General features: G+C 42.6%; 1 protein-coding gene across 1 annotated transcript in view; it reads left to right on the top strand.

Moving 5' to 3' along the window:
* Positions 1 to 14,851, top strand: part of VPS4A (vacuolar protein sorting 4 homolog A) — a 176,001-nt gene that overhangs the window by 117,006 nt on the left and 44,144 nt on the right. Inside the window, exon 5 of the mRNA XM_021718565.1 lies at positions 5,350 to 5,546. Within this exon, the coding sequence (XP_021574240.1) occupies positions 5,350 to 5,546 (197 nt within the window). The remainder of the gene's footprint in view (positions 1 to 5,349; positions 5,547 to 14,851) is intronic.

Raw genomic sequence — 14,851 nt, 5'->3', positions numbered from 1 at the left:
GGGCTCAGGCAATCCACTCACCTCAGCCTCCCAAAGTGCGGGATTACAGACTGAGCCACCCAGCCCGGCTGCTTTGCAGTGTCTTTATCAGAAGTTTTAAATTTCAATAAAGTCCAATTTACCAATTTTTTGTTTCATGGATTGTGCTTTTAATGTTGTATCTAGGCTGGGCTCAGTGGGTCACACCTGTAATCCCAGTACTTTGGGAGGTGGAGACAAGAAGATTGCCTGAGTCCAGGGGTTTAAGACCAGCCTGCACAACTTGGCGAGACCTCATCTCTACAATACATGAAAAAATTAGCCAGACATGGTTGCATGTGCCTGTAGTTACCAGCTACTTGAAAGGCTGAGGTGGAAGGATCACTTGAACCCAGCAGGTCGAGGCTGCAGTGGCCATGAGCATGCCACTGCATTCCAGTCCGGGCAACAGAGTGAGATTCCAACTAAAAAAAAAAACCACAATGTTATCTACTAGAAATTTTCTATTTTCGTATTTTACACATAGGTCTCAGATTCATTTTGATTTACTTTTTTGATTTTCTTTTTTTTTTTTTGAGTTGGAGTCTCACTTTGCCACCCAGGCTGGGTCACAGCCACCCCAGCATTGACCTGCTGGGCTCCGGCAATCTTTCCGTCTCAGCTTTCCAAGTAGCTGGAACTACCGGCACATGCTACCATACCTGGCTAATTTTTTTTTAAATTTATTGTAGAGATAGGTTTTGCCAAGTTACCCGGGCTGGTCTTGAACCCATAGTCGCAAACAATCCACTTGCCACAGGCTCCCAAAGTGCTGGGATTACAGGCTAAGCCACCAAGCCCAGCCTTTTCTTTTTTTTTTTCTCATATGGTTGTCTACTTAATTGCCAGCACCATTTGTTGAAAAGACTACTCTTTCTTCATTGAATCACCTTTACTCTTTTGTCAAAGATTAGTTGATGTATTTGTGTGGGTCTGTTTCTGAGTTCTCTATTCTGTTCCATTAACCAATTTGCCTCTTCTTTTACCAGTTTCACATTGTCTTGATTACTGTAGTTTTACAGTGCATCTTAAAGTTGAGTAGTGTCAGTTTTCAACTTTTATTCTTCTTTAGTACCATGTTGGCCATCTGGGTCTTTTGCCTTTCATTATAAACTTTGGAATCATTTTGTCAGCATCCACAAAATAATTTGCTAGGATTTTAATTGGAATTGTGTTAAATATGTAGATCACCTCGAGGAGAGCTGACATCTTTCTACCCATGAACATAAAATGTCTCCATTTATTTAGCTCTTTGATTTCTTTCATCAAAATTTTGTAGTTTTCCTCATAGAGATCCTGTACATATTTTGTTAGATTTATGTCTAAGCATTTCATTTTTATGGTATTGATATAAATGATAATGTGTTTTTAATTTCAAGTTCCAATAGGTCAAAGCAACTGACTTTTCTGTATTTACCCTATGTATTGCAACCTTGCTGTAATTGCTTATTAGTTCTAAGAGGGTTTTTTTGTTTTACTTATTTTGTCTAGTCTTTGGGATTTTTCTACATAGACAGTCATGTCATCTGTGAACAAAGACAGTTTTATTTATTCTGAATTTTATTAGACATAACATTTCATCACAGGTCAAGGAATTCTGGAGTCAAATGCAAAAACAGCATGAAATTTTTAGATAAAACCCAATTTTATGTTTGCTGTGGCTCTTAATCTGTCACCCCCAGAATAGTGTTCACTAGCTACTGCTATTAGAAGTTATTGGGCTAGCCGGGCTCAGTGGCTCAGCCTGTAATCCTGCGCCTTTTGGAGGCTGAGGTGAATGGATTGTCTGAGCCCGCAGGTTTGAGACCTGCCTGGGCAGCGAGACCTCATCTCTACAATAAATCAAAAAATCAGCCGGGCGTGGTAGCACATGCCTGTAATTCCGGCTACTTGGAAGGCTGAGGTGGAAGGATCGCTGGAGCCCAGTAGGTTGAGACTGCGGTGGCCGGGAGCCGCCACTGCACTCCAGTCTGGGAGACAGAGTGAGACTCCAACTCAAAAAAAAAAAAAAAAGAAGTTATTGGGCTGATTAGACAAAAAATAAAAATGTTTTAAAATACTTTTATAATGAAAACTACAAAATGCTGCTCAAAGAAATCAAAGACAACACATACAAATGGAAAAATATTCTATGCTCATGGATTGGAAGAATCAACATTGTTTTGATGTCCGTCCTACCAAAGGCAATCTACAGATTCAACGCAATACCCATTAAATTGCCAACATCATTCTTCTCAGAACTAGAAATGAAAAAAAAGAAATTCTTCTGAAAACATAAATGACCATGAATAGCCAATATAATCCTCAGCAAAAGAAACAAAGTGGGAGGTATCACACTTCTAGACTTTAAACTTTATTATAAGTCTACAATATTAAAAACAGCTTGGTATTGGTAAAAGAACAGGCATATAAGCCAATGGAACAGGATAGAGATTCCAGAAGCAAAACCTCAATTTCTCAACCAACTCATCTTTGATAAAGCCTCCACCAACAACCACTGTGGAGAGGACAACCTATTCAGTAAATGGTGCTGGGAAAACTGGCTGTCCGCATACGGAAAATTGAAACAGGACTCCTACCTATCACCATACACAAAAATCAGCTGTAAATAAATCAAAGACCTAAACTTAAAACCTCAAACTATAAGAATCTTGGAAACATAGGAGACACCTTTACAGAAATTGAAATAAGCAACTAATTCCTGATCAAAACTCCAAATGCCCATACCATATAAGATAAGACAGACAAGTGGGACCTAATCAAACTGAAAATCTTCTGCAAAGCAAAAGAAACCATGAAGAAAGCACAGAGACAGCCCATGGAAACATACCAAAAGAAAAAAAACAAACAGCCCTATTAAAAAATGAACAGGCCAGGCTCAGTGGCTCAGCCTGTAATCCCAGAACTTTGGGAGGCCAAGGCAAGTGGATTGCCTGAGCCTGCGTGTTTCGAGACCAGCCCGGGCAACTTGGGAAGAACTTGTCTCTACAATAAATCAAAAAAATTAGCCAGACATGGTAGCACACACCTGTAAGACCAGCTATTTGGAAGGCTGAGGCAGAAGGATCGCATCGCCAGATCCCAGCAGGTCGATGCTGGGGTGACCGTGAGCATGCCACTGTACTCCAGCCTGGGTGACAGAATGAGACTCCAACTAAAAAAAAAAAAAGTGGGCAAAAGATACAAATAGACACTTCTCAAAGAAGACATATGAGCAGCCAACAGATACATGAAAAAATACTCAGCCTCATTAATCATCAAAGAAGTCCAAATTAAAAACATACTGAGAGGCCAGGCGTGGTGGCTCACACCTATAATCCCAGCACTTTGGGAGGTGGAGGTGAGAGGACTACCTGAGCCCACAGGTTTGAGACCAGCCTGGACAATTTGGTGAGACCTCATCTTTACAGAAAATCAAAAATTAGCCAGATATGGTGGCGTGTGCCTGCAGTTCCAACTACTTGGAAGGCTAAGGTGGAAGGATCGCCTGAGCCCAGCAGGTTAAGGCTACAGTGGCCGTGAGTGTGCCACTGCACTCCAGCCTAGGCAACAGAGTGAGACTCCGACTCAAACAAACAAACAAATAAATACACACATACATACATACATACCATACTAAGATACCACCCAACTCTAGTCGGGATAGCCATCATCAATAACTCAAAAACAACAGATCCTGGAGACGTTGCGAGGGAAAGGGTACACTATTGATGGGAGCGTAAACTAGTACAGCCTCTGTGGAAAACTGTGGCAATTCCTTAAAAATCAACCTTCCATACGACCCAGCAATCCCCCTTCTGGGAATATACCTGAAGGAACTCAAATCATTCTATAAAAAAGATACCTGCACATACATGTTTATTGAAGCATTATTCACAATAGCAAATACATGGAAACAACCATGCTGCCCATCAAAAGTGGACTGGATAAAGAAAATGAACATATACATGATGGAAAATTATGCAACCATAAAGGGCAAAATTATGGATTTTGCAGCAACTTGGATGGATTTATAGTCTATAATACTCAGTGCTCTATCTCAGAAACAAAGAACTGGGTACCACATGTTCTCACTCATAAGCAGACCCTGAACATTTGTCATAATATAAGAAAGGAACTGGTAGTAGCAGGATACTGTCAGGGGAGAGTGGGAAGAGGGGCACAAAACATCCATAAAGTTACCTGATCCCAAACCAGGCAAGTAGGGACCAAAGGGAGGCCCAAACTTCACCTGTACAATGACCACTTGTATACTTAACCCTGAATTGTGCCCCACATCTATTAATTTTTTTTTTTTTTTGAGTTGGCTCACTCAGTCGCTCAGACTGGAGTACAGTGGTCGCTCCCGGCCACCGCAGCCTCGGCCTGCTGGGCTCCAGCAATCCTTCCACTTCAGCCTTCCAAGTACCTGGAACTATAGGCGTTCACTACCATGCCTGGCTAATTTTTTAAATTTTTATTGTAGAGATGAGGTCTCGCCAAGTTGCCCAGGCGGGTCTCGAACCTGCGGGCTCAGGCAATTCACTCACCTTGGCCTCCCAAGGCGTGGGATTACAGGCTGAGCCACCGAGCCTGGCCACATTAAATTTAAATTTAAATTTAAAAAATGTTTTACAAAAAGTTTTTGGCCGAACGGTTTGAAATGCAGTTACTGACCCATTTTTACTTACAGGAGCATATTTCTCCTCTAAAGTTATTGCTGGTAATTTTCTAAATACCATTTCCTAATCAAAATTGTATCTTTTTTATATGCATAACCTCTTGAGAGCATGAAAGAACCCATGGACTGGGCATGATGGCTCACACCGGTAATCTCAGCATTTGGGGAGGCTGAGGCAAGAGGATTGCCTGAGTCTAGGGATTTGAGACTAGCCTTTGCAACTTGGCAAGACCTTGTCTCTATAGTAAAATTTTTTTTTTTTAATTAGCTGGGCATGGTGGCACATGCCTGCGGTTCCAGCTACTTGGAAGGCTGAGGTGAAAAGATTGCCTGGGCCCAGCAGGTTGAGGCTGTGGTGGCCTTGAGTGCCACTGCTCTCCACCCTGGGTGACAGAGTGAGATACCAACTCAAAAAAGAAACAAGAACCCATGGAAAATTGGGATTGGGACCATGGTTCATCCTGCCCAGTATCCTGTGACACCAAGGATCATTTTATGGGAAAACAGAATGGTGTCTACTTCACAGACTAAATTTTGCTTTGAGATATACTTATCCAAAAATTGCTAGTGGATTTTTATTAATTTCTGCTTATCAATGAGCATACATTTCTGACATTTTCCTCTGATAATGCAGTAATTACTTGTCATCTCTGCTCTCTTTGTGGTCCTAGGTTGGTTCATTCTGGCTCTGGATGTCGATCCCCCTCACTCGGATCTGACCTTACGTTTGCTACCAGGACAGGCTCTCGGCAGGGCATTGAGATGCATCTCTTCAGGGTGGAGACACATCGGGATCTCTCGACTTGGATCAGGATACTTGTTCAGGGTTGCCATGCTGCTGCTGAGCTGATCAAGGAAGTCTCTTTAGGTAGAGATACCAACATTTCATTTCTAATAGTAATTAAATGGAACTGCTTAATTATGTTCAGTCAGTGATGGATTGTATATATGAGTCATCTGACAGTGATGAATCACATTATATTATATTTTTACTGTACCTTTCCTATGTTTAGATACACAAATATCATTGTGTTATAGTAGCTGACAGTATTTAGTACAGTAGCAGATTTGTGGACTAAGAGACTATACTGCATTTAGCCTAGGTGTGTAGTAGGGTATACCATCTAGGTTTATGTAAGTATACCCTATAATGTTTGTACAATGATGAAATCACCTAGCTATGCATTTCTTAGAGCATTTCCCCATCATTAAGTGATACATGACTGTACTTTAATCTGTTTTAAAATAAAACCATTATCATGTGTGCCATACTTAAAAATGTGCTAAAGCATTACACTAAAAAGTGATGATGGAAAAAATCCTGATTTCTCTGTTTTACCAGCAAAGTTTTTAAGCTTGAGCACATTATTCTAAGCACATTCATAACACACTATGTACAACATGACATTTTTACAGTTCTTTTTTATTTTTTAAGCAATGGGAGCCAGACTCGGTGGCTCAGCCTATAATCCCGCGCCTTTGGGAGGCTGAGGTGAGTGGATCGCCTGAGCCCGCAGGTTCGAGACCTGCCTGGGCAGTGAGACCTCATCTCTACAATAAATCAAAAAATTAGCCGGGTGTGGTAGCGCATGCCTGTAATTCCGGCTACTCGGAAGGCTGAGGCGGAAGGATCGCCGGAGCCCAGCAAGTCAAGGCTGCGGTGGCCGGGAGCGGCCACTGCACTCCAGTCTGGGTGACAGAGTGAGACTCCAACTAAAAAAAAAAAAAAAAAGAAATGGGGACTTGCTTGACTCTCCTCTGGGCTAGAGTGCAGTGGCATGATCATAGCTTCCTGTAGCCTCAAGTGCTAGCTCAAGGAATCCTCCATCCTTAACTTCCCAAGTAGCTAAGGTTACATGTAGGAGCCACCATGCCAGGGCAAGCATCTTGATCTGCTATTAATAGTGCAAGGATTAGTTTGGAAAGGTGGCTCATTCCTGTACTCCCAGCTACTCCAGAAGCTGAAGCAGGAGGATCACTTGAGGCCAGGAGCTTGAGCCCAGCCTGGGCAACATGAGGACCCCATCTCTAGTAGGGCATGGTGGTATGCTCTGTAGTCCTAGTAACTTGAGAGACCGAGGTAGGAGGATCGCTTGGCCCCAGGAGTTTGAGGCTTTAGTGGGCTATTATTGTACCTGTGAATATCCACTGTGCTCCAGCCTGGGCAACCTAGCAAGACCCTATCTCTAAAAAACAAAAAATAGCAAAAGAATTCATTTATCAAGTACTAGATACATTGACTTTCTAGTTAAGAACACTTGGAATCTAAGTTATGGATAGCTACCTTTGAAATACGAGCATCTGCCAGGCGCGGTGACTCATGCCTATAATCCCAGCACTTTGGGAATCCTAGGTGACAGGATTGCCTGAGACCAGGGGTTCGAGACCAGCCTGGGCAACTTGGTAAGACTTTGCCTCTACGATAAATAAAAAAATTAGCTGGGCATGGTGGCATGTCCCTGTATTTCCAACTATTTGGAAGGCTGAGGCAGAAGGATCACCTGAGCCCAGCAGGTCGAGGCTGCGGTGGCTATGAATGTGCTACTGCACTCTAGCCTGGGTGATAGAGTGAGATTCTAACTCAAAAAAAAAAAACAAAAAACAAAAAAAGAAATACAAGCATCTGGCTATAGAAAATACAGGACTTGCAATAGGAGTTTCTCTTCAAAAGTCTGAAAATATGTGCCTAACACTCAAGCATCTAAAGGAAATCACCTTGGTAGTCTCTTTCCATTGCAGAAGCGCCCTCTTGGGGCTAGTCTTTATGAATTTGAAGTATTTTATATACATGTATTTGTATACATGTATACATATAGATATTTCCAGATTGTTTTTCATTATACCAAGAACAGAGAATATTCAAAATGAAGCCACAGTTACAGTTTCTTATTTTTATTTTTATTTTTTTGAGTTGGAGTCTCACTCTGTTGCCCAGACTGGAGTGCAGTGGCCGGACCTGCTGGGCTCCGGCGATCCTTCCACCTCAGCCTTCCAAGGAGCCGGAATTATAGGCATGCACTACCAAGCCTGGCTAATTTTTTGATTTATTGTAGAGATGAGGTCTTGCTGCCCAGGTGGGTCTTGAACACGCGGGCTCAGGCAATCCACTCACCTCAGCCTCCCAAAGCGCGGGATTACAGACTGAGCCACCAAGCCCAGCTACAGTTAGTGTCTAACATGGTTTGATTTACCTTAATTTTGCTCCCCTGTTTTTTATGTTTTACTTTACAAACCTAGTTTAATCAAATGTATATAAAAAGAAAATATTTCAAGAGCTGCAAGCCTTGTGAATTATCTTGCTTTCCATTGCTTTTGGAAAGTGAGGGCTCTCCACAGCTTGAGAACTACATGACAGCATATCAGTGGGTTGTCTTTTAACACAAGCATAGCGAGTTGTTTGGTTTTTTTTATGTTGTCAAGATAGCACAGTTCTTCAACTTTTTATTACCTTCCTCTTATTTTCCTTACAACCACAATGATGTCTGAAGCAATGACACCAGTGACTAGCAAAATCCCACCTTGTATTTCAACAAAAGCCATCACGTCCACACTCTTTCTCACATGTCTATCTTCCTCCCATTTTCTCTGTAGAATTTTGTCTTGGCCACAGACTACACTTTCTCTGTGTGAAAGTCTATGATGCTCTGTGTTCTGTGAGCAGCCCTTCACTAGCATCTGGGGTCACCATATCTTTAAGAATCCAGGAGGGGCCAGGCTCAGTGGCTCAACCTGTAATCCCAGCATTTTGGGAGGCTGGGGAGGCGAGTGGATTGCCTGAGCCAGCAGGTTCAAGATCCACCTGGGCAACTTGGCAAGACCTTGTCTATACAGTAAATCAAAAATTAGCCAGGCGAGGTAGCATGCGCCTATAGTCCCGGCTACTTGGAAGGCTGAGGCAGAAGGATCACCAGAGCCCAGCAGGTTGAGGCTGTGGTGGCCGGGAGCGTGCCACTACCCTCCAGTCTGGGTGACAGAGTGAGACTCCAACTCAAAAAAAAGAAAAGAAAAAAAGAATCCAGGAGGATATGCTTCCCAAAATGAAGAGTGCAACTAGGATTTTCACCATTTTTTAGTTTTGTGTTGTTTCTTTGGTGTCTAGCAGCTAAACTTCATATTGCAGGAAATAAATAGCTACTCAGTCCCAGGCTCACCGTTGTTTAAATATGATGGCTTGAAGAGAGAGAGAGTGAAGGCCAGCTGGCTCCTTATATTTTTAATAGTCAAAAGAAACATATTTTTTGTTAATTTTAAACTTTTTTTATCATTTACAGCTGTATTTTAATATTACCTTGGTAATAGTTAGAATAGCTATTATTAAAGAGACATGCACTGTTGGTGGGAAGGAAAAATAGTGCAGCCATTATGGAAAACAGTATGAAGATTTCTCAAAAAACTAAAAGTAGAACTACCATGTGATCCAGAAGTCCCACTACTGGGCCTTTAGTCAATGAAAAAGGAATCAGTATATTAAAAAGCCAGCCGCAGCCGGGCTTGGTGGCTCAGCCTGTAATCCCACGCCTATGGGAGGCTGAGGTGAGTGGATTGCCTGAGCCCGCGGGTTCGAGACCCGCCTGGGCAACTTGGTGAGATCTCATCTCTACAATAAATTAAAAAAAAAAAATCAGCCGGGTGTGGTAGCGCGCGCCTGTAGTTCCAGCTACTTGGAAGGCTGAGGCGGAAGGATCGCCAGAGCCCAGCAGGTCGAGGCTGCGGTGGTCAGGAGTGGCCACTGCACTCCAGTCTGGGTGACACAGTGAGACTCCAACTCAAAAAAAAATAAAAAATAAAAATAAAAAAATTTTTAAAAAGCCAGGCGGAGTAGCTCATGCCTATAATCCCAGCATTTTGGAAGGCAGAGGCAATAGCCAGGCTTGGTGGCTCAGCCTGTAATCCCGCGCCTTTGGGAGGCTGAGGTGAGTGGATTGCCTCAGCCCATGTGTTCAAGACCCTCCTGGGCAGCGAGACCTCATCTCTACAATAAATCAAAAAATCAGCCGGGCGTGGGTAACGCATGCCTGTAATTCCAGCTACTTGGAAGGCTGAGGTGGAAGGATCACCGGAACCCAGCAGGTCAAGGCTGCGGTGGCCGGGAGCGGCCACTGCACTCCAGTCTGGGCGACAGAGTGATTCTCCAACTCAAAAACAAAAACAAAAAAAAGGCAGAGGCAAAAGGATTGTCTGAGCCCAGGGGTTCGAGACCAGCCTGAGCAACATGGCGAAACCTCGTCTCTACAATCAATAAAAAAAAATTAGCCAGGCATGGTGGTGTGTGCCTATGGTTCCAGCTACTTGGAAGTCTGAGGTAGAAGGATCGCCGAAGCCCAGCAGGTCAAGGCTGCGTTGGTCGTGAGCATACCACTGCACTCCAGCCTGGTAGTCAGAGAGAGACTCCAACTAAAAAAAAAAAAAATGATACCTGCACCCCCATGTTTATCACTGCACTATTCACAGTAGCAAAAATATAGAATCAACCTGTGTTCATCAAATAACTAGATAAAGAAAATGTGGTATCTATTCATAATGAAATAATACTATTGAGCCATAAAGAATGAAATGATGTCATTTGCAGCAACATGGATGGAATTGGAGAGCACTGCTTTAAGTAAAATAAGTCAGGTATAGAAAGACAAATCTTGCAAGTTCTCATTCGTATGTGGGAGCTAAAAAAAATGTGGATAGTATGAAGATGGAGAGTAGGTTGGTGATTACCAGAGACCAGGAATAGTAGTGAGGAGGACGGGATGAAGAGAAACTGATTAATGGATACAAATATACAGTTTGTTAGAAGAAATAAGACCTAGTGTTTGACAGATCAGTAGGGTGACTATTGTTTAAAATAATATATTGTATATTTCAAAATAGCTAGAAGAAAATAATGTGAATGTTTGTAGCATAAAGAAAAGACATTTAATATGACAGATATCCCAGTATGCTGATTTGGTCTTTACAAATAATACAAATGTATTAAATTATCACCTGTACCCCAAAAATATATATATCCATTATGTATCAATTTTTTAAATAATTCCACAATTCAAGTCAACTGATATACTTATTAATCATTTACTCTATATTTAGAGCTTTGCCAGATATATTAAACTGACAGAAGGTAAACCACTTTGATGAGAGATAGAATTCCTTTAAAAATTGTGCATGTGGGCCAGGTGCAGTAGCTCAAGCCTATAATCTCAGCACTTTGGGAGGCTGAGGTGAAAGAATTGCCTGAGCCCATGGGTTCGAGAATGGCCTGGGTAACTTGGTGAGACCTCATCTCGACAATAAATCAAAAAATTAGCCGGGAATAGTAGCACATGCCTATAGTTCCTGCTGCTTGGAAGACTGAGGTGGAAGGATCGCCTGAGCCCAGCAAGTCGACGCTGGGGTGGCCATGAGTGTGCCACTGCACTCCAGCCTGGGCAATGGAATGAGACAACAACTCAAAAAAAAGTGTGTGTGTGTGTGTGTGCGCTTGTGCTTAGTCTAATATGTCTCAGTGTATGTATGCTTAGTGTGCACATACACACACACACAAGCCAGCATGTCATTCACATGCATGTTACTACATTCTGTTAAATTGGAAATTCAGAAAGGCTTATTAAAACTATAATTGTGGGCCGGGCTCAGTGGCTTAGCCTATAATCCCAGCACTTTGGGAGGCCGAGGTGAGTGGTTTGCCTGAGCCCGCGGGTTTGAGACCCGCCTGGGCAACTTGGCAAGACAGTATATTTCAAAAATATTGTATATTTTAAAAATTAGCTGGGCGTGGTAGCGCGTGCCTGTAGTTCCAGCTACTTGGAAGGCTGAGGTGGAAGGATCACTGGAGCCCAGCAGGTCGAGGCTGCGGTGGCTGGAAGCGTGCCACTGCACTCCAGTCTGGGCGACGGAGTGAGACTCAACTCAAAAAAAAAAAAAAAAAACTCTAATTGTGGCACATGGTACCATGTATTCAGATATTCATGGTCTGAAGAAGTTGACAAAAAAATCAATAAGCCCTATTTCTTGTCTCTTATCTGATTTTGTTATAATTTACCCAATATACCCACAAAAATTTGAATGAATACATACAAAATTTGACTAGTTAATGCAACACGTGATCTTCATAATGTTCATTTCATTTTAAACCTTTATTAGGTTATAGCTATAGTAGAACTGGTCAGCGATCTTCCTGAAACAGAAGGGCTTTTTCCTTCTTGCAAATATGAACTTCAAAATGAGTAATCAGAGAATACAGTTAACTTTCTCAGGCACATAAAGCCATTTCTTATTTGTCACAGGATTTGAAAACATGAAAATACATGTATATGTATAGATGCTTAAACTTGCTTTTTTATTTTTTTGAGTCAGAGTCTCAGTCTATCACCCAGGCTGGAGTGCAGTGGCATGATCTCAGCTGATTACAGCCTCAACCTCCTGGCCTCAGGCAATCCTTTCTCCGCAGCCTCCCAAATAGCTTGGTTTATAAATGAGTGCCACCACGCCTGGCTAAGTTTTTCTGTTTTGTTTTGTTATTGCTTTTGTAGAAACAAGGTCTTGTACGTTGTTCAGGCTGGTCTCAAACTCCTGGGCTCAAGCAATCCTCGCATCTCATCCTCCTAAAGTACTGGGATTACAAGTATGAGCCACAGTGCCTAGCTGGTAAATATTCTTGAATGTATACTCTATGCTCTTACTAGCTATAACAAAATAAATAAGGTCAGTGTAGCCCCTGCCTTTAAATTAGGAAGGACAGAAACAAAAAGAATAATAGGAGCCGGACTCGGTGGCTCAGCCTGTAATCCCAGCGCTTTGGGAGGCTGAAGTGAGTGGATTGCCTGAGCCCGCGGGTTCGAGACCCGCCTGGGCAACTTGGCGAAATCTCATCTCTACAATAAGTCAAAAATTAGCTGGGCGTGGTAGTGCGCACCTGTAGTTCCAGCTACTTGGAAGACTGAGGTGGAAGGATCGCCTCAGCCCAGGAGGTCAAGACTGTGGTGAACTGTGATCATGCCAGGACACTCCAGCCTAACTCAAAAAAAAAAAAAAGAATAATAGGTATTGTTTCAGAGTTGTCATAGGCACAAGTGAGATACAAATATCTTCTAATCCTCGCATATAACCATCTACTGCATATGTTATCACCTCCACTTTCTTTCTTTTTTTTTTTTGAGTTGGAGTCTCACTCTGTCACCCAGACTGGAGTGCAGTGGCCGCTCCCGGCCACCGCAGCCTCAACCTGCTGGGCTTCGGAATTACAGACATGTGCTACTACGCCTGGCTGATTTTTTTGGGGGATTTATTGTACAGATGAGGTCTCGCCAAGTTGCCCGGGCGGGTCTTGAACCCGCAGGCTCAGGCAATCCACTCACCTCAGCCTCCCAAAGGTGCGGGATTACAGGCTGAGCCACCGAGCCTGGCTTGATTTTTTGATTTATTGTAGAGTTGAGGTCTCGTTGCCCAGGCGGGTCTCGAACCCGTGGGCTCAGGCAATCCACTCACCTCAGCCTCCCAAAGTCGTGGGATTACAGGCTGAGCCACCGAGCCCGGCTTATCACCTCCACTTTCAAGATATGAGAACTGGGGTTAGTGTGGTTGGAACTTGAGTTGGGATCTTTTCTGACTTCAAAACCAGAGCCTTAAGTCCCTGCATTTCCCATTCTAGAATAGACTCATTTTTATTAAACTCTAGATTAAACTCCTGGAGGACATACAGTACCAATTTTTCTTAATTCACTAAGTCAAATATATGCTGAGTGTTTTAATATTTACCAAGTGCTGTGCTTTGTAATGAGAGAAATATAAATAAGACCTGCTTCATGCCTTTGACCAAATAGCCCTAAGAGAGGAACACCATGTCATATTCTTTGTGACTCTGGGCATAATGAGCCTGTTGATTATACCTGATGAGCTGGCTTTTCCGCAGCCCTCCTCTGAAACAGTCCTAGGCAGTCAGGCCAGGTCGTATGACCTACTCCCATCTGGGTTGCCCTGGGTGACACACGTCAGTCCAATGGCTGCTTGAGGGATAAGCCACAGGACTGCCTGGAAATACTGAAGCACCCCCATCTCCAGCCCTCCTACCAAGTAACTGACTTCAGAGTAGCAGAAACTGGATCTGCAGCACAGAACTTGTTTGTCATTAGGTTCTTTGTCTTTCATGACACACTGGTAACCACCAGCAGTGTCATTTTAAAAGACACAAAGTAGAAAACAGGTCATATTTACCAGTGTTCACCTTGGTATAACAGTGATTGATTGGTTTATTAATGGGCCATTTTTCCTCCTGGCTTAATTAAATTTCTTTACTATTGGAGAGCTTCTCAGAAAGCTGTCTTTAATGTATGTCATTACACTTAACAACATCCCCATGGAGTGAAAAAGCCAATGTCCCTTCACTTTAGGAGTTTGATAAGTAGTAGCCAGAGCTGTAGAAGGAAAACCAGGATTGGTAAGGATGGCAAGAGTTATTGAAGCCATAGGAAGAGTATTTGAAGGAGAGGAATAGTCAGTAGAATTAAATGTATCAGTTAGATGGTTTGGACTGCAATTAATCAAACATGTCCAACAAAATAAATTTTAACAAAATAGGTTATATAAAAGAGAAAGAGCAAGAACAAAAGGGAGAGGGGAGTAGTCTTCTCTTCCCAATCATAGTTTTCAATCTGACTGAGTCAGTTTGGTCAATCTGCCCACCTGTACTATGACGGTTACCAGGGGAAAGCCATGCTCTGGCCCAGAAGCTATCTACCCATAAGTCGGGGTACCCATCCCTGAAATACATTAGGACAGAATAGAAACCTGAATAAAAGGGGTTTGACTAGAAAGGAAGAACAGAGAAACAGAAGCTGGATAGACAGCCAGCATTAGTATTATGTGTCAAGCAAGATGAGCCTGAAGAAGTAGGTCGTATTTAGCAACATGGAAATCATTAATGTCCTTGGTGGGGAGATACTTAATGGTGTGATTGTGATTGCAGAGGGTTGAGGGGTGAATGGGAGGTGAAACATGAGCAAACTGAGTGGAGATAGCTCTTTCAAGAAATTTTGCGATAAAGAGGAGAGAGGGGAGTAGTTGTTGGAGGAAGGTAAGGAGTTGAATAGTGGCATTTCTTTCTTTCTTTCTTTCTTTTTTTTTAAATAATTTTTTTTGAGTTGGAGTCTCACTCTGTCACCCAGACTGGAGTGCAGTGGCTGCTCC

Source organism: Carlito syrichta, unplaced genomic scaffold, assembly GCF_000164805.1.
Source record: "Carlito syrichta isolate Samal-C Ts95f unplaced genomic scaffold, Tarsius_syrichta-2.0.1 Scaffold312739, whole genome shotgun sequence".
Taxonomy (NCBI): domain Eukaryota; kingdom Metazoa; phylum Chordata; class Mammalia; order Primates; family Tarsiidae; genus Carlito; species Carlito syrichta.
This window is presented reverse-complemented; position numbering and strand designations above follow the sequence as displayed.